This window comes from Dasypus novemcinctus, chromosome 17, assembly GCF_030445035.2.
Source record: "Dasypus novemcinctus isolate mDasNov1 chromosome 17, mDasNov1.1.hap2, whole genome shotgun sequence".
Taxonomy (NCBI): Eukaryota; Metazoa; Chordata; class Mammalia; order Cingulata; family Dasypodidae; genus Dasypus; species Dasypus novemcinctus.
Window position 1 is genome coordinate 7,366,104 of NC_080689.1, and position 21,968 is coordinate 7,388,071.

General features: G+C 39.6%; 1 protein-coding gene across 4 annotated transcripts in view; it reads right to left on the reverse strand.

The window, feature by feature from the left end:
• RNF149 (ring finger protein 149) overlaps positions 1 to 18,521 on the reverse strand; it is a 34,755-nt gene extending 16,234 nt beyond the window's left edge. For 2 of the 4 annotated variants that reach the window (XR_011646076.1, XM_004471757.4), the window contains exons 1-4: positions 18,021 to 18,521; positions 4,761 to 5,011; positions 3,823 to 3,891; positions 112 to 194 (exon numbers count right to left, since the gene is read on the reverse strand). Coding sequence is in view for 3 of the 4 variants with exons in the window: in XM_004471757.4 (XP_004471814.1) it covers positions 112 to 194; positions 3,823 to 3,891; positions 4,761 to 5,011; positions 18,021 to 18,471 (854 nt within the window). In the remaining variant the exon portion in view is untranslated. The remainder of the gene's footprint in view (positions 1 to 111; positions 195 to 3,822; positions 3,892 to 4,760; positions 5,012 to 18,020) is intronic. The other 2 variants (XM_058278203.2, XM_071208741.1) reach the window with 1 other exon arrangement.
• Positions 18,522 to 21,968: the final 3,447 nt, after the last annotated feature.

Consider the following 21,968-nt stretch of genomic DNA (forward strand, 5'->3'; position numbering starts at 1 on the left):
AATAGCAAGACATTTACACATCATGAAAGGCATGTAACTTTCATGTCAAAAACCTGAAACTTGTCAATTTTTAACATCAAGAGTAGTTCTCAGGAGGTGAAAAGAACATACTTGCATGGCAGAATTCTGATAACATCCTTTACTTTAAAATTTTCAATACACACTGCACAATTTTCAGCATCAATATTGATTCCCTACAAAAAGAAAAGAGGAAAGAGTTTATTATATCCTTGGTGCAGCTTACTACATCCTGGGTAAACAATGATGTATTCTATTCTAACTTGGTACAACCTGACACTAAACACATATAATTGTACTAGGCATTTTTGTTTTACCACTATCTAGAGATTATCCAAAGGAAAAAAAAAACGCATTGTTTGCTTAATCAGACATAAACGCTGTTTAAATACTATGCTAGGGTTCATGTTTTAAGGACTGCAGATGATAAAATAATTTTTCAAATATAAAACTTAAAATATAAAGAGAAGGAATATTCAATAAGGTACTTGTCCTCTGAAATCATTAAAAAACAAATGAACAAAAACCCAAGAGCACTTTCATGAGAATTTGCTAAAGGGCAGAACACAACTTGTAAATGGCTCAATATCTGAGCCTATTATAAATTAAAATAGGTTACCATTTTTCCTCTACCAAGTTAAAAAAGGCATAAAAAGAAACAAAAATGCTGAGAACAAGCAGTCTCATAACAAAATTTCCACTTTTAATATCCACACCTCATGGATCATTTAGGAATTCTTTCTTTTTAAGCCATTATTTTGACAACTTTTAAAGAATAGTTCATGTAAGCTTATTTTCAAAAAAGAAATAATATAGGAAAAGGATAAAAATACTTATTTATTCATGTTCTCAAAGATTCAATTCAGTAAGTTACACATGTGAAGCCACGCCTTATATTTAAGGACTAAGATTTCCTGCTAAGGTATATAGAAGACATGTTCCAAGAGAAACATAAAACTACATGCTTTTAAGTAACCAGTTATGCTGAACATTTGTAGAGGCTAACATAGGCACTAACTGGAAACTCCCTAAGGATTCCTTGTGACCTTTAAGTCAGACATTGATCTAACACCATGAGATGTAGGGGGGAAGAAAGGACATTTTTTCTGTTCAATGAATGGGTGTGGAAAAACTAGTACCTTGCAGAAACTACTAAAAGTCAACTTTTGTTACAATGTAAAAGTCATTAGTTCAAACAATCTAACACCAATGATGGACAAAGGCTATCAACAAGCAATGTGTTCATTCTAATATGCCTTAATTTCTCACATTAATCCTAAATACTTCTCATAGCTTTCCTTTATTTCTCCCAGTGAACACATAACTGAACCTTAATTATAATGAAAAGCTTTCTGCTATCTGTGATATACCCAGTGTCTACTTTCAGGTACCACTTATACCTGCTTAAAATTTTTAATTGCAAAACAAAAATTTCAGAAATACTAAAAAGACCCTAATACTTTTTAAACTTGCTTTCCTCCATCCAAATTTTTCTGCAATTTAACACAAGCCCAGCTACTTTCATCAATTGGGTTCCTAGGCTTTTTCAAATACTTAAACTACTTTTACTTAAACTAGCTTTGATAGTTCTGTGAAATCAAAATGTTTGAAGACAGTTTTTTGGTCATGGCATATTAATAAGTTATTGGAATTAATTTATTAACATTTTATTTAGAATTTCTGCACTTAAATCCATAAGCAATATTGGTCTACAGATTCTTTTTGTTATACTTTGCATGGTTTTGGTATTAAAATTTTGCTAACTTTATAAAGCAAATTGAGACTGTTCTACCTTTCTATGCCATGGAATACACAGCTTAGAAATTTTTTTTTTTTTAAAGATTTATTTATTTCTATCCCCGCCCCCCCCCACCCCAGTTGTCTGTTCTCTGTGTCTATTTGCTGCGTGTTCTTCTTTGTCTGCTTCTGTTGTCAGCGGCATGGGAATCTGTGTTTCTTTTCGTTGCATGATCTTGTTGTGTCAGCACTCTGTGTGTGCGGTGCCATTCCTGTGCAGGCTGTTCTTTCTCTCTCGCTGGGCGGCTCTCCTTACCGGGCGAACTCCTTGCGCGTGAGGCTCCCCTAGTGGCAGGGCACTCCTTGCGTGCATCAGCACTGCGCATGGGCCAGCTGCACACGGGTCAAGGAGGCCCAAGGTTTGAACCGCGGACCTCCCATGTGGTAGACAGACGCCCTAACCACTGGGCCAAGTCCGCTTCCCAACACAGCTTAGAAATTGATCCTTAAAGTTTCGACAGAATTCACTGGTACTTTTATAATAATAGACTATGGACAGGCTAATTTTTTCTATGGATATGGAATATTAAAGTTTCCTACATCTATTTTGGGTTAATATAATAGTTAACGTATTCCTAGAAAATCCATTTCACTTACATGCAGCATAAAATTAAATATAGTATATTTCTAATTTTCTTGGGCAATCTGGACCTTGTTCCAAAGAAATTTGTGCATTCTTTTCTTTAAAAAAATCTTGGATAGTCTTGAAAAAAAGAACTCATGGTTTTTTATTGACCAGTTCTCCTGCTTTTGTTCTCTAATTCATTTAGTTCCGATTTCACCTTTAACTTTTTGTTGTTATATTCTGTTTCTATTTTTCTTAACAATGTCTTCTATAAAACACAGTTAAAGATAGTCATGAGATATTTTTATGTATAGAACAAATGGCTTTGGGAAGAAAAAAATGGTAGCCAAAAATACAATTACAAAACCATCTTAATATTAAAATTTTCACATAAACCACTAATATCAGATTCCAAATTTCTTAAAACCAAGGCCTATCATTTAATCGATTTTATTTTTATTTTACTCTTTTAAGTAGGTCAGAGGAAGAGATACATCCCTGGGGTACACAAGCATTTGATGTCAACCTTACATAAATACAATTACCTTTTTAAAAAGAGGGAGTGGAGACTGGAGAGTAGAACTGATTGAATCTCAACAATTTAGAAGATAAAATGAAAATCACAACTGAGTCAACACACAGCTATAATTCAGCACAGTTATCAACCTTTCATAACACAGACTAAAAGAATAAATATTAGAAAAATAAATACTACTGCATTAACAACAGTTTTCCTTTTAAAGAAATTATCCTATAAAAATCTCAGTTTCTGGATTTGTCCTGTTCCAAGAATTCTTTAAAGTTCTGGTATGAGAATGAACTTTTAAGAATCTGGCCACGTCAAAATGTTTCTTTCTTTCTTTCTTTTTTTTTTTTTATAAAAGTCTTTTTAAAAACACCTTTTCTCTCCTTTTCCACGAATTCCAATATTTTCAGCCTGGAATTGAGGGATTCAGAGAGAACAGACATTATGTCTCAGATTTAACAGAAACGAATTTAAAATATCAAAGGTCTATGTTATAGACTTTATGTTCTTCAGCTTTTTAGAGTCACCTCGGTCGAGCCCAGACCAATGAAGAGAATTTTCTGCGGTGACAGAAATGTTCTGTCCATTACGGAAGCAAGTAGCCATACATGGCTATCAAACATCTGAAATGTTGCTACATGAATAACTCTTTTAAATTAAATTTAATTCATTTAAATTTAAATAGTCATATGTGGCTAATAGCTACCATACTGGATGGACAGCTCTTCACATATATGACACAATACTGCTTACAACCCTTCTTTAAAATGAACACACAGAGAAAAGTTAGTATTAACTCAAACTAGCCAAAACACCACAGTTCAATACTGTGACTTAGCAGACTGGAAATTATTTCTTAAACACATAAACAGGCACATTCTCTAGTCTAAACCAAAACACCCCATGAAAAGATTACCTTTTCTCCATGCTTTACAGTATGAAGTGGAAGCTGGCCAATAACTTTCTTAGTTTCTTTTCTATGGCTCTTGAGTAGGAAAAATATTATTGAAAACTTTAAGTTAAATCTTTATTTTAAAAAGTCAAGCATTATAATATATGTAAGCATATAGAAAAAAATTTTAAAAGCAAAGTTAAATGACTACACCAAAAATAATTAAAATAGTAATAATAAAAATTATGTTTTAAGGTACAGAAAAGCCATATGTAATTTAATAGCTATTTAAGAATACTTACTTTCAATTTCATGTCTGAAGAAGACCCAATTCTTATGCTTAAAGTATTATTAAGAAAGGAGTAAGCTGAGGACTGAGATACCATACACTCACCTGTTAACATCCCTAAAAGGAAAGAGCCCTCTCTTCTTGGAGGTCAGGTGGAAGGTACCCCAAAAATGATTATCTAAAAGGTCAGGAAGGTCAACTTTTCAAGACTACAGTGCTAAGTTTGAAATTCAAAAGGCCTGCCTTTGGAAGCCTCTGTGTGTCTCTGCTGAGAAATGGTTTTGAAAGTTGCTCCACAATGGAGACATAGGAGCTCCTTCCATGTCTCCTTGCCTTTGGGCCTAGTCAGAGAACCAGGGTTACCTGAGGACTGCTCCACTCTATCTCATGCCTTACTGTCATTTCTTTATGTAAGGAAAAGGACAAAGAAGGCATCTGAAGGACCCAAACATACAAAAAAATGACCCAGATTTAAAGGTATTTAATTTTCCACAAAACAGAAAATTTAATATATTCCAAATTTAAAATTATTTTCAAAAATCATAATAATATTTAAATGCTGAGTGAAAATGAAATTAAGACTATGGTCAGTACAACTTCAAGCAATACATGTGGGAAATACTGATGAACTACTTCTTAAAAAGCAAAGTTAAAAAAAGTTATCTGTAATTACCTGATTTCCAAACTGTGAGCCTGTATATAGGAAACGCTGTATATAGTAAAATATCAGCCAGGCTAGTGAGATGATCATCATGGTGATGAAGGCAATGGCCACAAACACTACAGACTGACCACTGACGAACTCCTGCACATGGCGGGTGCCAAGTCCAATGGACATTTTTACTGGAATTCCTTTTTGCACCAGATCCAAAATTTCTCTTCCTTTTGGGTAGCTAATCATAATAACCACTATATTTCCTGTTCCTGTAGAAAAGGACAAAGAAATCAATAAAGAACACAAAAGTAAGATCTATAGAAAGTTAAAAAAATATATGTGTAAATGCTTATCTGTGAATATACATTTCAAAACTTGGACAAAATGGATGATTTTCAAGGAATATATAAGTTACCAAAACTAGGCCCAAAGGAGAAAAACAAAATAGACTGATAGCTACGGAAGAAAGTAGAATAAATCATTAAGAACTACAAAAAGCAAGAGTTACATATAGTTTTCACAACAAATTCTACTGCCAAACCTTTAAGGAGCAACTAACACCAGTGATATTTAAATTGTTCCACAGCAGATAAAGAGAAGGGAGTTTAAAAAACATTATTAAGATACCAAAATAGAACAAAGACAGTTATATTTATTAAAAAAAGAACCACATAGAGCAATTTCACTTATGAATATCAATACAAAATGACTACAGCATTCCCAATAAAATCTGGGAGGTAAGCAATGATTATTATTTAACATTGCTCTGAAGGTTTGTGCAGACATAAAAAGACCCTCCCAAAAAGGGAGAGAAAAACAGAAAAGACATAATCAATTTTACATAAATCTATAAATTAATGCAATAGTCATAAAAAAATCAGAATTTAAAAAAAAAACACTAAAAATATTGCTTCTAAAATTCGATTAGGGAAAATATGCAAGAAGACCAGGAAGACTTTTCAAAGTTATAACTGAACTATAAGTAAGTTAAATTGCAAGATAGTGGTTATGAAGAAACCAGAAAAATGGGACAGAAAAAAGTCCAAAAATAGACCTAAATCCATAAAAGACAGAAGTGGAATTGCAAATCAAAGCTGTCAAGATGGATTATTTAAAAAACAAAACCAAAAAACAACTCATGGAGGCAAATGGATATCACTGGGGGGGAGTGGGGGCGGGAGCTGCATCCCTTCCTCACAATTTATGCCAAAATATATTCCAAATAAATCAAAGATAATAAAAAGGGAAACATAAGGATGTTGAGAAATAAAACACTCCTTCACTGTTGGTGGGAATGTAAGATGGTGCAGCCTCTGTGGAAGACAGTTTGGCGGTTCCTCAGGAAGCTAAAGATCTGGCAATCCCACTACTAGGAATATATTCAAAAGAACTGAAAGGAAGAACAAGAACTGACCTTTGTACACTTACGTTCACTGCAGCATCATTTACAACTGCTAAAAGATGTAAACAACCCAGGTGTCCATCAGCGTGTAAATGAATAAATAAAATGCCACATATACATACAATGGAATACTATTCAACTGTAAGAAGAAATGAAGTTGGAATACATTTGGCAGCATGAATGAATCTTGAGGACATTATGTTATGTGAAATAAGCCAGAAACAAAAGGACAAATATTGTATGGTCTCACTAACGAAGTAAATATGTTGAATAAGCTCTTGGAGTTAAACTATAGAGTACAGGTTACCAGGAGATAGAATGTGGGTTAAGAAGGGGGAGCTGATGCTGAACGTATGTAGAATGTTTAATATGGGAAATAGTAAATGTGGGGAATTGGGGCTAGAGTTAATGGTAACACATTACAGTGAGAATAAGCAACACTGATGATTTACAAATGTGATTGTGGCTGAAAGGGAGTAGTCTCTGGAGGTTAATGTCAATTGAAAGGAAGCTAGAGTTTAATCTTGGGACTGTATAACAGTGACTTCGGTGGTGGATGAAGACTGTGTTAATAGTACGAAAGACGTTACTCTATTACAATGTGTTAAGAATATGGAAATACATGGGAAAAATACAATTAATGTAATGTATAGACTAGAGTTAACACTATTACTGTAGTATTTTTACAGCAATGGCAAAGAAGATACTATAACAATGCTAAGGGCCAATATGGGGGAATACATAAGGTGGTATGGGAATTTTCCTTTTGGATTAATGAAAATGTTCTGAAATTGACTGAGCTGATTGATGACAGCACAACTCTGAAGAAACTGAGTCACTGAGTGTTTACTCTGAATGGACTGAAAAAGGCAGGGGACTGTATAACACAGTGAACCCCAAGGTGAATGATGGACTGTGGTTAACATACATATATGAGAACATTCTCTCATGAACTATAACAAATATAATACACAGTGTTAACAGAATGGTTTGTGGGAAAAACACACCAAATATTAAGCTATGAACTATAGATGGCAGTAATATTATGACGATGTTCTTTCATCATTTTTAACAAATATGTCACAACAATGTAAGATGTTGGTGGTATATTGTATGGGAATCCTATATGGTGTGCTTACTGTTTTAACTTACAACTTCTCAAATTAAAAAAATTTAAAAAGGAAACATATAAGGGACAGAAGAAACAGAGGAATTACAAAAAATATATTATATTGGAGAAAACTCTCTCCAAATATGAAAAACCACCTCAGATGTTCTTTAAAAAAAATAAAGCTGACCACATAAAAACGAAAATTTTCTGCATGAGCAAAAGATAGCAAAAACAAGGGTAAAAGAACAAATAGCCAACTGGGGAAAAATACATGTAACACAACAAAGATAAAAAAACTAATTACCAGGAAGTAGATGTGGCTCAACCACTTAGGCGCCTGACTACCACATGGGAGGTCCCGGGTTCAGGTCCCGGTGCCTCCTGAAGGTGAGCAAACAATGAGCAGACAGATGGGAGAAGCATCTGGGGGAAGGAGGGGATAAATAAAGAAAAATAAATAAAATAAATCTTAAAAATAAAATAGATTACCTATTTTTCAAAAAGGTGATATGATAGAAAAACAGGCATGGGAGCAGATGTAGCTCAAGTGGTTGAGTGCCTGCTTCCCATGTACAAGGTCCCGGGTTCAATCCCCAGTACCTCCTATTTTAAAAAAGAAAAACAAAACACAGGCAAAGGAAATGAACAGTCGTTCACAGAAAAGAAAATACAATTGCATTTTTATAACAGCTTTGTTTAGATATAATTCTAATACCATAAAATACACCCTTTTGAAGTGTACAATTTAGTGATTTTCAGCATTAGTATATTTAGTATTTTAGCAACCACTATCTATTCCAGAATATTTTCATCACCTCCAAAAGAAACCCTCTATGCATTGGCAGTCCCTCCCCCAACAAATGGATTTTGAACATATTAAAAGTGGTACAAATAAAAACATTTTACCTATCAGATTGGCAAAGATCAAAAGGTTTGGCATGGTATATTATCAAGAGTGAGCACAAACCAGCACTCTTAAGATACTGCTAGAGAGTTAATTATTACAACACAACAGCTATCAACACTTCAAAATACTCGTATGCTTTCACCCAGTAATTTCACTCTTAGGATTTAAACTGCACAAATATACTTACATACCTACACAATGAGGTATATATAAAGATGTGTTTCTAATTTTTTTTGCTATCACAATCTAAATTACTATCATAAGAAAATAGAAATTTGTATATGTACACAGATCGAGGCTGCTCCACAGGTATGGATATAGAATAATCGAGAGAGAAGAAGAGCAACATGCCAAACTGTGTGGACAGCATACTATAATTAAATGCATATATACACACAGTCTCTCTCACATCAACTAGACCACCTCTGGAAAGACACCCTAGCAACTGTGAATCCTGATTGCCTCCAGGGAGAGAACTGGGTGGTTGAAAGACAGAGGTCTTTCCTGGCACAGTAACAATTCTGTACTCTGTGCATGCATTACCTATTCAAAAAAATAACTTTAGAATGCATATAAAGAATGTTCTATGGTAGTACACTGAAACCACATTATAACACTACTTTTCCTAATTGAAGACAGAAATTTAATCTGTAGCAAATCTACTGTGGACCTCAGCCATGGGAATTTAGTTACTGAAATCCCAGAAGGGCACCCTTCTAAGATGGCTGCTGTCTAGAAGCCAGCCCTATGACCCGAGGCCTGCAAGTACACTTGGCAAGACTGGAGTCCTACTCCCACGTCATCCTTGGGGGAAATGCAATAATGACGGAGGCATTTTCTGCCTTAAAGAAAATAAACATCTAATAGCTAAGAAAGACAGCAGAGAAGTAATTTTTTTTTTTTAAGATTTTATCTCTATTTATTTCTCTCCCCTTCCCCACCCCCCCGCCCCAGTTGTCTGTTCTCTGTGTCCATTTGCTGCATGTTCCTCTGTGTCCGCTTCTGTTGTTGTCAGCAACACCGGAATCTGTGTTTCTTATTGTTGTGTCATTTTGTTGTGTCAGCTCTCAGTGTGTGCGGCGCGATTCCCGGGCAGGCTGCACTTTCTTTCGCGCTGGGCGGCTCTCCTTATGGGGTGCACTCCTTGCGAGTGGGGCTCCCCTATGCAGGGAGGTGGGGGAAGGGGGGGGCACCCCTGTGTGGCATGACACTCCTTGCGCCCATCAGCACTGCACAAGGGCCAGTTCCACATGGGTCAAGGAGGCCCGGGGTTTGAACCGCAGACCTCCCATGTGGTCGGCGGACGCCCTATACATTGGGCCAAGTCCGCTTCCCGAGAAGTAATTATGATCATCATACCACTTATAATTATGTGGCACTTTACAAGCTAAACACCTTTTTAAACAAATTCCATTTTGTACAGAATTTCTAACACATATAAAAGTAGAAAGAATAGTATAATGAATCAACCTCCAGGTACCCATTACTAAGTTAAAAATTGTTATTTGGACAACAAAACTGTTTCTATGTTATAAAGTTTCTGGTACTGATATAGTGATCTCTATGTAATAATGGGGGAAAATAACACTCAAGTACATATCTATATTTTACTTTAAGCAGAAAGATGAATGAGGTATCACTCTACAGTTGAGGACTCAGAAATCGTGACTTGCTCAGTGTCACAGTCTGCCTGGAAAAGGACCCTGGCCCTTGGCAGCATCCCTGCCTGCCAGTCTCCTCAGGGGCCTCAGGGCTGGATGGGGAAGGTGGCAGGCTTCAGAGCTGGGCACACCTGGGCTCAAACTGCACTGCTCGCCGCTCTCTGGGGATGGGCAAATCAATCCTCTCTAACAATGTTTCTTCGTCTATAAAATGGGAATGAGAATTACCCTATTTTGTACTCTACTAAATAACAGTGTAAGAAAGTATAATAACAGAGTTATGCAAGTGAGGAGATAATTTTCATCTGGGGTAAAAGAGAAATCTTCCCCTGAGAGGTGGCATTTGAGGTACACTTTGAAGGACAGGAAAACTTTACCAGGTAAACAAGGGGGAGATTTCCTAGGCTGCAAAGTAACTTTTTTTTTTTTTTTTTTTAAAGGCGGTACCTAGGATTGAACCTGGACTTTGTACATGGGAGGCAGGTGCTCAAGCACTGAGCTACATCTACTCCCTACAAAGTCATTTTAATACTTACTTGGGATGGTGACTATTCCATTTGGCTAGAAACTAAAATATACATAAAGATATCTTGTTCATTTCATCACCCCCAGTACCTAGCACACAATCTGGCACATAAAATTGTATAACAGTGCTGAATAAATGAATGAATAAATGAAGGAATGAGATGTAGAAGACTGAGATTAGAAAGCCTGAAGTCTCAAGACTGGTGGGGGTGGGGTGGGGGTGCAGGGGTGCTACAGATGCCAGTGAATGTCAGAAGGATACCCTGAGAGCTGATAACACTTATCAACATGAACATTTTCACCTAGGACATTAATTTCAATTCACTGGAGTTTTAAAAATTACTGGAAAAAAAAAAGTGTGAATTATGAGAACTAAACAGTTTGCTGTAGTATAGTTATAGTAGCAAAATGACTCCTGGGAATACTTTTAAATTAATAAATCTCAGAAAAAAGAATAATTCTACCCCTGTGATTTGTAGCAATGTTTCTGGGACATGTCTGGTGAAGGAATGGAGGCAGGGCAGTTAGGTAAAAACACACAAGCTGAGGGCCACTGTGTGCACACCCCAAAGCAGCCGCCAGGCACAGGACTTGGCCTTTTAGCTCTACCCTGCCCTTCTGATGCATCACTGTCCTCTGGGTTAATCCCCAGGAGCGAAGGCTTTCAAGTCAGTATGTACAACTATGCCTTACTTGGCACATGGGAACCAAATTACAATTTATTTCCAAAGTAAATAGCCACATTTCTTCAGAAGGTGGGGAAACACTAAAGACTTGGGGTGGGGGAGAGAAAGCCCGTAGACTTTTTTCCTTCCCTAGGCCTTAACATTGCTGTCCATCTTGCACAATCTGCACTCCACCCCACTGGCCACCCCACCAGAACCTTTCCAGCTCCCATTAAGTGGCCAATCTCTTTGAGGGTAGTTTCTCCTTTATATTTGTCTTCCACTCAGCACACTGTCTTTGTACATAGAACATGGATCATAAATCTACTTGTGGAATAATAAATACCAAACACAGTACTTTTTAGCAAGCAAGTTACCCATAACACCATCTAAAATTCTTCTGTGGCAAAAAATAAAACTGCATATATTTCCATTACCTTTCAAACTTCTGTGTTCCTCTTATCACCTTGTCAAAAACAAAAAATTCTGTTTTGGTCAATAGCTTTAAAATTCTGGATGATTATATTCGAACCTAGTATACCATTTACTTTTCTGAAGAGACTATTTAAAGTAGATTTCAACAGTTTCTTGACAGAAATGATAACTACTAAAACAAAGTAGTGGGTTAGACTTCTGTTTTAGAAAATTAATTCAGGCAGCAACACATACATTTTATAAGTTCTAGCAAGAGAATCCCATGAACTTTCAGGTTTTCTTTTTTTCAATAATTTAAATTCATGCTTTTTCCACCATTCCCCCTGCACCCCTGAGAATTCTTGGTCCAATCTGTCAAGCACAATTTAAGGCTTTCCAGCACCACCTGCCCTTTTGTGTACTCAAAGCACCAATGCCTCTTTGATCTACCTCTTTTACACACCTGCCACAACTTCTTTATAGGTCTCTCTCCTTCACTAGAAGAGTGCTACCTGTTCTTATTTATTGACTTTTGTAGCTTGAGCAACACCAGGTGATGGCCCACAGCAGGGATTCTATATAAATGAATCAATTTGAAAAACTGGTTATCTTCTAGTTCTAAGGTACAAGTGACCTGATAAGAAGAACAATAGGCTCCTTAGCAGGGGAAACAGTGTACCAACTAGGAATGAAAATATTTCAGAAATTTGAAGCCATGTTTTACGGTTGACAATGGTGAGTTAGGAAGACTCAGAAATAAACTCAATTTTCTTTCTGGCACTGTAGAATTCTCTTGTGTATACGTAGTTTTTCTTAAGCATTTTATTTTGAAACAATTTCAAACTTACAGTTGCAAAAATAATACAAAACCCATACAAAGAACTCAAACATATCCCCCACACACCCCAAATATTGAGATCCATCAATTTTAACATTTTGAACATTTGCCATGTAATTCTATTTTCTAAACATTTGAGAGTAGGTTGTACATATCATGCTCTTTGAACACATAATACTTTCATGTACATTTCCTAAGAACAAGGATATTTGTTTATGTAATCATCTTAAACAGTTATCAAGTTCAATAAGTTTAACAGTGATCTAAAGCATACAGTCTAAATTTCAATTTTTTATGATACAATTACGTCATCTTGAGCCTTTTCTCCTCCCTTATTAGATCTAGTCCAGGATCATGTATTACATTTGTCATTGTCTCCTTAGTTGCTCCTTTTTAAAAAAAAATTGTGGAAATACATACAATATAAAATTTTCCATCTCAACTATATCAAGCATAAAATTCAGTGCTATTAATCACATTTACAATGTTTTGCCACCCTCACCACAATCCATTACCAGAACTTTAAAACTGCCCCAAACAGAAATCCCATATCTATTATGCATCATCTAGGGCCCCGACAACATAACCTACTTTCCATCTCTCTGAGTTCGCATATTCTAGCTTTTTCATGTAAGTGGGATCATGTAATATTTGTCCTTTTGTGTATGACTTATTTCCCTTCACATGATGTCTTCTTCAGGGTTCATCTCAGTTGAAGCATGAATCAGCACTTCATTCCTTGTTGAGTAATATTTCATTGTGTATAAGCACACACACACACACACACACCGCATTTTGTTTATCCATTCATCTGTTCGTGGACATATGGGTTGTTTCCACCTTTTGGCTATTGTGAATAATGCTATGTACAAATGGCACTGGAGAATTTTTAATTGTGTTTTGTACAATTTGGCTTGCTCAAGATTATTCTGCATTTGTTGAACACTACTCAGCAATCTTAAGAGTTCTCTGTAGTTTTCCCAAATTCATCACTTTACCTCCAGCCTTTAGCTTTTTGCAATGCTATTTCAGCTATCTAAAATAAACTACAGGGCGGCGGACTTGGCCAGTGGTTAGGGCGTCCATCTACCACATGGGAGGTCCGCGGTTCAAACCCCAGGCCTCCTTGACCCGTGTGCAGCTGGCCCATGAGCAATACTGATGTGCGCAAGGAGTGCCCTGCCACGCAGTGGTGTCCCCGCGTAAGGGAGCCCCACGCGCAAGGAGTGTACCCCGTAAGGAGAGCCGCCCAGTGGCAAAGAAAGTGCAGCCTGCTCAAGGAATGGTGCGGCACACACGGAGAGCTGACGCAACAAAAAGAAACACAGATTCCCATGCCGCTGACAACAACAGAAGCGGACAAAGACTCAGCAAATAAGACTCAGCAAATAGACACAGAGAACAGACAACCGGGGTGGAGGGGAAGGGGAGAGAAATAAATAAATAAATCTTAAAAAATAAATAAATAAAATATACTACAGTCCCATCCCACCCCCATACACATACCCTCAGAGACACACTCCCCATCAATTTTAACTCACCCTTCAAAACCCAAACTTTTTGGGAACCATCCTAGTTAATCCCATTCTTTAGGATGGCGGAGGTGCTATTTCTGTATTCCTAATGCACCAAAATACAGTCTAAATTCAAATCTATTGTTTTAGATTATTTAAGACTGTAGCATTAAAGATCATCAATAATTTATTATTCAAGAATATTTAACCATGCTCTGCAAATACAAAATGCCCATTTCTAAATAGGTGGTTAGGAATCCCTTACATTTCTTTGTAATCTCCCCCCACCCCAACCCTTAAATCCTTCCCAAACATAGCTCTAGGTCTTGCTACTACCTCGTGCTCAGTAAATATTTGTTAAAAAAAAAGTGAGTGCCATTGTTAAAAGGCCATACCAAGATCTCAGCTGAAGAATCATCCCCTTATTAAGCAACAACTACATTAAAGCCAATACTCTACAAATAGGCTTTTAACTATTGACTTTTACCTATTTGTCTATATCTATCTTGATCAAACTAACTTCTGATTAGAATGCCCTTTATGCTTCCTAAGCATCTGTGCATATACTTCCTTCGAGGTTCAAACCATACTGTCTCTCACTAGAACATAAAGTCCTCAAAAAGGCAGGCACTGTAGTTTATACATTTCTATCTTTGAGAAGGTACAAAACTTGGCCCAAAGTGGCTGCTCAATGTATGTCTGCTAAAGTAAAGTGAATTAATCTTGGGCATTAGTGTAATGGTCCTTAAAGTTGTTCTGCTAGATTATTACCTTAAAGGCATACATACATTTAAGAACCACAGAAAAATACTGATTTAAATTTAAATATCTTGTACTGGATTCTAATAGAGACAAGCACTAGGTTTAGGAAAAACTAGAGAAATTCTATGTTAGAAAGAGACTATCATTATTTAATTTTTGAAGCAGACTACTTCTACCTATTTTGTGGAAAACCAGTGTTACCCAGGGACTATGAGAACCACTGAATTGGTGTTTTTTACTGGCTTCAGCCAAATTTTAACTAAATATAAGAAACTTAAGTCTGGGCTCCCTCCAAGGTTCAACACAGTCACCTCAAATTCAAGTATGTCAAAAAGAGAACTCATTTTATTCACAGTCAAACCTGGTTCCTCTTCTAACGTCTTAATTCCATTAACTCCATTCTAATTCTATTGTATTCTCAAAAAGTCATAATACATTTGTCCCCTTGTCCCCAGTAAGACCGCGTTCTGTGAGTGCATTCCTTACCACTTCTACAGCCATCACTACATCCTGGCTCTTACATTTCGACTTAGATTAGCCCAAAAGTCTAACTGGACTCTGGTTCCAGTTTTCTGTCTAATCCATCAGTTACACTCCTACCAAATTAATCTCCCTTTAAATGAGTGGTTCAAAATGGGACAATTATACCCATTCCTTTGGACATTTGGCAACATCTGGAGACATTTTTGGCTGTTACAACTAGGAGCGGGAAGAGGAATGCTGCTGGAGTCTCGTGGGTCGCAGCCAGGGATGCTACTAAACACCCTGCAATGCACAAGAGCCCGCTCAACAAAAACGACCTGGCCCAAACTGTCAAGAGCGCTGTAGTTGAGAAACTCTAAGTCTATATGCTGTTAAAAACCACACCAAAATGAAACAAAATCCATCTTCAACCAGTCCATCAGAATATAGTTCAACATTTTATTATAGCATTTAACATCTTCCACATCGTCTAGCTCATTATCACTCACAAGATACCTTCTTTAATCATGTTAGAGGAGATGAGTAAATGGCAAGCGGAATCACACAGAAGGCCCTTATTTTATTTCATCCTTATTTTATTCCCCTACTAGATTGTATGGCCTTGGAGGTCAGACGCTCTGTATTTCCATCCTAGATCTACAGTTGGCACATCACAAAATACTTGTCTAGTTCCCTGTTTACAGATTTCATCTCATTTGATCACCCCTGTGAATTCCTGAATGGCCTTAGTAATAATTTTGTTTCCCAGAATGAATGTTTCTCAGAATGAATTGTTGACCCAATGAAATTATTAACTTGGGTCACTGGGCCTAGGGTGATCATCCATTCCCTTAAAATATGTGCACGTTTGTGTATTTGGGCATATTTGCATTTGGTTGGGGGAGTGGTAGGGCAGTGGCAAGGAGATGAACTTTTTTTTTTTTTAAACCAGATTCTTAAAGTTACAAAAGGCTGGAAAGGAACACTACTGGTCTGGAACTAATTTAAAACAACAGAGGAATTATCTAGCTCCCTCACTATCTTTTCTTTTAGAGTTATGCTCAACTGAGAAAGCTAGAATGATCACCGATCATGGGAACAGAAGCCTGTAAGAAGGGGGTTTAAAAATAACATGAGTTAAAATTTCTGGGCCTAGATAAATTATATGTTAGTAATATATGCAATCAAGACTGCTAAACTATGGTTAGGTCAAGCACTTTCAGTCTGGAAAGCTCTTGATGTCATTGTTTTTTAAAAACGGAGTGGAGGATAAGTAGAATTAGAAAAACTATCGATTGATGAGCCTACCATTTAAAAGAAAAAGTCTACATTAAGATGTGTATACCCAGAGGTTCTTATAAGGAGCCAGCATTAGAGAACCACGGCACCACTAACCTCTTTTCTCTGACGGAGGTACTAAATTTGGGGAACACTGTCGCTAGGATCTATCTAGAGAGCTATGTGAAATCTGAGAGGATCTCTCAGGATCATCTTATGGAAACACAGCTTGGGTACAATGGGGTTGATTTGTAATCACTGGACTAACTGCACCACAGGGACACCTGCTCCCTCCTACCTCCTGCTGCAATTGAGGAATTGTCTGTCCCTCTATTAGCTGAGGTCAACCCCTCCCCAAGTATCCCAGATCCCACCTTCTCGCAATCTCAAAGACCTGATTTCTTCAGTCATCTTTTTAAAAATCAATTTATTAATACATATTAATATAGCATACAATCCATCTAAACTCAGTCATCTCTTTTCTCTCCCAGATCTCTACCAGACCACTCCCATCAGATTTCAAACAGCCCTTAATGTCTCCTACCTTCCCTTCCCTGCCCCCTGCTTCTGCCTCTTATTTTTCTGCACCTCTCTCAATCTTCAGAGACAGACCTCTGGAAAGAGTTGTTTGAACACTCTCCACTTCCTCACCTTCCAACTGGTTCCCTTCTCATCACTAAACTGAAGTTGGACAGATCCAAGGTCACTTTTCTTTCCTCATTTTACACAACGCTGTTGGCTTCTGAACTTGCATCCAAGAAACCAAAACAGAAGTACAGGGAAAAGGATGTCTGACTCAATAGCAGCCGAAACTTTAAAAAGGGATTTTAACCACAGCAAGTCCAGAGTATCTACCCTGATGACACATAAATCTAATGGGATCTTGGAAGACATGAACAGAAATACATTCATTCTGCTGTGTGTTGGTCACACCTCACTTTAATTCAGTTCCAGGGTGATTTCTTTTTTTTTTTTCAAAATGAGAAAGACTTTTAAACTGCCATTCCTGCTTCAAGATGCCACCTGTCGCCCTGGGGAACGAGTGTGGGAGGGACTGCTGAGCAAGTAGGAGGCCTCTTCTTAAGGGAGCACAGCAACGTTTAGATTTTCACCCAACGCCAAGACTCAAAGCCTCGGCCTGCTAGGTAGAGGCGGCATTATAAGCTCATATTTAGCAAGTAAGAAAACACAGCCGAACTTAAATCCAGGTTTTCTGACCCAAAGTTTAGTATATTCAGACCACACAAGTTTTAGGGAAGTTAAGAAGCCAGAGGGCCACCAGGCCATCCCTGTACGCTGGTGAGGAGACGCCTGCCCCTGGGGTGCGAGCGCTGGGGAGAGCTTCACTTCCTACCCCGACCGACTCGGGGCGACGCTGAACGGAAGAGGCTCGCAGGACGGTGCGTCAGGAGCGTCCCACCGCTTCAGCCACAACCAGCCCTGCCCCCGCGCGGCTTAACTTCTTTCGCTCTCCTGTTCCCCCGTTCCAGAAGGCACCTTCCGGTACCTCAAGGACCACGGGAGAAGACCCGACCCTGTCTGGAGACTTGCCCCTCCCCGCCACTAGCACCTCAGGGTCCCGCGCCGAGCAAATCCAGAGCCGCCCCGACGGTCCCTTCCAGGTCGCGCCCCCGCCCCACGCTCCAAGGACCCCCTTCCAGGTCGCGCCCCCGCCCCACGCTCCAAGGACCCCCTTCCAGGTTGCGCCCCCGCCCCACGCTCCGAGGACCCCGGCTCACCCGCGTGGGACATGGGCGCCGTGAGGTTGCCGTAGCGCTCCTCGTTGTAGATCACCACGGCCGAGGCGTTCCTCCGCGCCGCCACCGTCACCTTGTCCCTGAAGGTGCAGCCCCCGCGGGCCACCAAGGCGACCCAGGGCGCGGCGCCCCGACCGCCGGGCGCGGGCACGTGGAAGCGAGTGTCGGGCGCGCAGCCCTCGGCGTCCGGCGCGCGGGGGGCGCCCACCAGGCCCTGCGCGCCCTCCCGGGGCGAGTTGTCGCTGAAGCGGCCGCTCTCCGAGATGCTGCCCACCGTCAGGTTCGTCTGCGGGTCCACGTACTCGGTGCTCACCAGGGCCGAGTACCACTCGAGCGCCCTGCCCCGGGCCCCGGGCGCGCACAGCGCCAGGGCCATCAGCGCCAGCGCGCCGCGGGCCCCGAGGTGGACCCCGGGACGCCGCCGCCAGGCCATGGCCGCGCCGCGAGCCTGACGAGGAGGGAGCGGGCGGCGGCGCGACGGCGGGCGGGGGCGGGGCCGGGGCTAGGGCGCTCGCGCTCCTCTCAGGGCGGGGGCGCGGGGCAGCAGGGGGCGGGGCCGACGTTGGCCCCGCCTCCAGGCAGGAAGCAGGCTCCGTACGCTCTGGCTCGGGTATATCCGGAGCTGCTGGAGGACCCCTGAGCCCAGCCCGTGGCTGTTGGGTCTCGCGGGCGGAGGCCGCACTGGCGCAACAGGCCCCGAAGCGAGGGGAAGTTACCCTCGGGACGACGGCGGAGACGGAGAAACCACCCCCGAAAGGGGAAACTTCTCCGGAGCCAGGCGGAAGGGCGTGGGAGCGCGCTTGTTCATGAATTCGCTCTGCGTGGCTTGTCCAAGACGTCCACATACCCAGGTTGTTTTGTGACCAATTTTGTAATGCCAGTTGATTCCTCGTCCCTTCTTTCAAGAGTTTTAATCACAATAATCCTTGTTAAGACATTTTGTATATAATCTGTAATTTTGAAATAAATACCATGATCAATACCTGTTTAGATGAACACTTAAATTGACTACGGAAATAAAAAAAGAAAAGGATTTCTTTGGGAATGAATACTGGGTGATGTAGAGTTCACACAGAGATACCAAAGGTCTATGATTGTGGGAAGTAGGTTGCTCCGTAAGTGATCCCGTTGGACCTTCACCCTCTCCTGCTTCCTCTAATAATCAGTCTTTCCAGAACTGCATTGTAAAACAGCCCCTTTTAAGTTTTCCCTGAAGTTGGAGCTCTCTCCTTTCTCCACCACGAAACTAAACTAGGAGGTCAAAAGACGCGAGGCCTTTCCTTCCCTGCGCTCAGCCATAGAATAAGGGAAGTGAGGTACAGGGGTTGACCCAGCCTGGGAAAGGTCCTGGGACCTCTTCATGTTTGAGCAAAACTGAAATACTTGTAGTTCCCAGAATGCCTCTGCAGTCTTTCGCTATGACTTGCAAATTCATTTCCTTCTTCATGATATGACCTTCTCCTTGCCCTTGCCTGGGCAAACACCAACTTGGTCTTCAAGTTTTGGCAGAAAAAGTTATTTATCCTGTAAAACTCTCCCTGGTTCCTGTAAGCAAACTTGGATGCTGCTTCTATTTTCCATGTTGCTTATAAATATTATGCTTACCAGTTTTGTTGTACTGGAATAACTATTTTTCCAAATACTGCTTTTAGCCTTCTGACAATGCTTTTTGCTTTGGGAGGGCCAGCACTGTTTTTTTCCTTGTTTTCATGAGCCTACCTCAACTAGCACAGCACCACATGGCTAAATGTTTGTTAAACGAGCAAAATAGCTTTTCTTATTTTACTTCCAGAGTTAAGGACTCTGAGTGATTAAAAGCTTGTTGCTCAGAGAAGCCCGATGGGCTCATAATAACAGGCCTTGCAGCTTCTCGGTCTTCATTTTTTTTCATTATTTGCTTCTGGCCTCATCTGGTGTTCCCTTGACTGAAAGCTGCCACCATTCCCTCAAATCCTCAGATTATTCTCTCCTTACACTGGCTGTCAAGAGCAAGTCAGTTCCGCTTGCCTGCAGCCCCAGAAGAAAAAACCAGTAGGCACTGCCCCCCAGTGCTTTTTAGGGGGGTGGAAAATCATTTTTATTTTGTTTTATCATGGAAAATTTCGAACACTTCCAAAAGTAGAGAGACTAGTATAATGAACCCCATGTATCTATAACTTAGATTCAACAGTTACCAACTCTTGGCCAATTTCAAGTGTGGGTTTTAATCTTTTAGTTTAAAAGATTAATTAAAAGATTGATCTTTTAGATAGAGCCACTTCCTCTATCCCTACTGGATTAAAATGAAGGAAATCAGGGAGCAGATGATGTGGCTCAAGGGATTGAGTACCCACTTTCTATGTGAGAGGTCCCAGGTTCAGTTCCAGATAGCTCCTTAAAAAACAAACAAAAAAACCGACTCAGGGAAGCCAGTGTGGCTCAGTGGTTGAGTGCCAGCTTCCCCAGTACGAGGTCCTGGGTTCAATCTCTGGTCCCTGGTACTGAAAAAAAAAAAAAAAGGAAATCCCAGACACATTTTATATGTATCTTTAAAAGCTAGGGAAACTCTTTAAAAACATATACCCAACATCATTTTCACACTTGAAAAAAATTAACCACTTCTTGACTATCATTTACTCTCTGGTCTTCTCATTGTCTACTAAATGCTATTTTTTCCTAAACTTTTTATTTTTATTTTTTATTTATTTTTTTAGATTTATTTTTATTTATTTAATTCCCCTCCCCTCTCCCGGTTGTGTGTTTTCTGTGTCTTTTTGCTGCATCTTGTTTCTTTGTCCGCTTCTGTTGTCGTCAGTGGCACCATTCCTTGGCAGGCTACACTCTCTTTCGCGCTGGGCAGCTCTCCTTACGGGTGCACTCCTTGCGCGTGGGGCTCCCCAACTTGGGGGACACCCCTGTGTGGCACGGGACACCCCTGTGTGGCACGGCACTCCCTGCGCACATGAGCACTGCGCATGGGCCAGCTCCACACGGGTCAAGGAGGCCCGGGTTTGAACCGCGGACCTCCCATGTGGTAGACGGACGCCCTAACCACTGGGTCAAAGTCTGTTTCCCTAAACTTTTTATTTTAAAATAATTTCAAATTTACAGGACAGTTGCAAAAATAATACAAAACCTATGTAGAAAACTTCAACATCCCCACAACTCCCAATACACAGATCTACCAGTTTTAGCATTTTTCCATATTTGCCTTATCATTCTATCTATCCAACTATCCATCCATCAATCTAGCTAGCTATCTACCTTTTTGTAAACATTTGAGAGTAGGTCGTATACATTATGCTCCTTGAACACATAAAGCTACCATGAACGTTTCTTAAGAACAAGGCTATTCACTTATGTGACACATTAAGTACACTTATCAAGTTCAAGAAACTTAACATTGACCTAAAGCTTTCAGTCTATATTCCAATTTTTTCATACATTCCAATAACGTTCTCTTGAACCTTTTCTCCTCTATTACTAGATACAGTCCAGGATCAAGTTTGCATCACTTATCTAATTTATATGTGAACTATAAACATATTGAAATTCAGTCAAGATTGTTCAGGAAAAAAAGTTTCTGTAAAGATTAAAACCCATTTTCCTTGACAGGGGAGCTTCATGATATCAGGGACTATGGTTTTTAGATTTGTATACCCCAATAAGCATAGTGATAAATTAATGAATAACATTAAAATTTAAAAACACATGCATTCACCTTCATAAGACCCATTTTATATATAAAAGTCTTAAATTGATGTCATGTTAAGAGTGGTTTTTTGATATTGGTACTATTCTGAGTGAATAAAAAAATTCTAAATTTTATTTTATTTTACACAGAGAGCAGACAGTGAGCCCAATGAGGGGTGGTGAATAAATAAATCTTTAAAAAATAAATTATATACAAAACCTGACTCTTCTGCCAGCTCAAATCTACTGTTGAGCCCC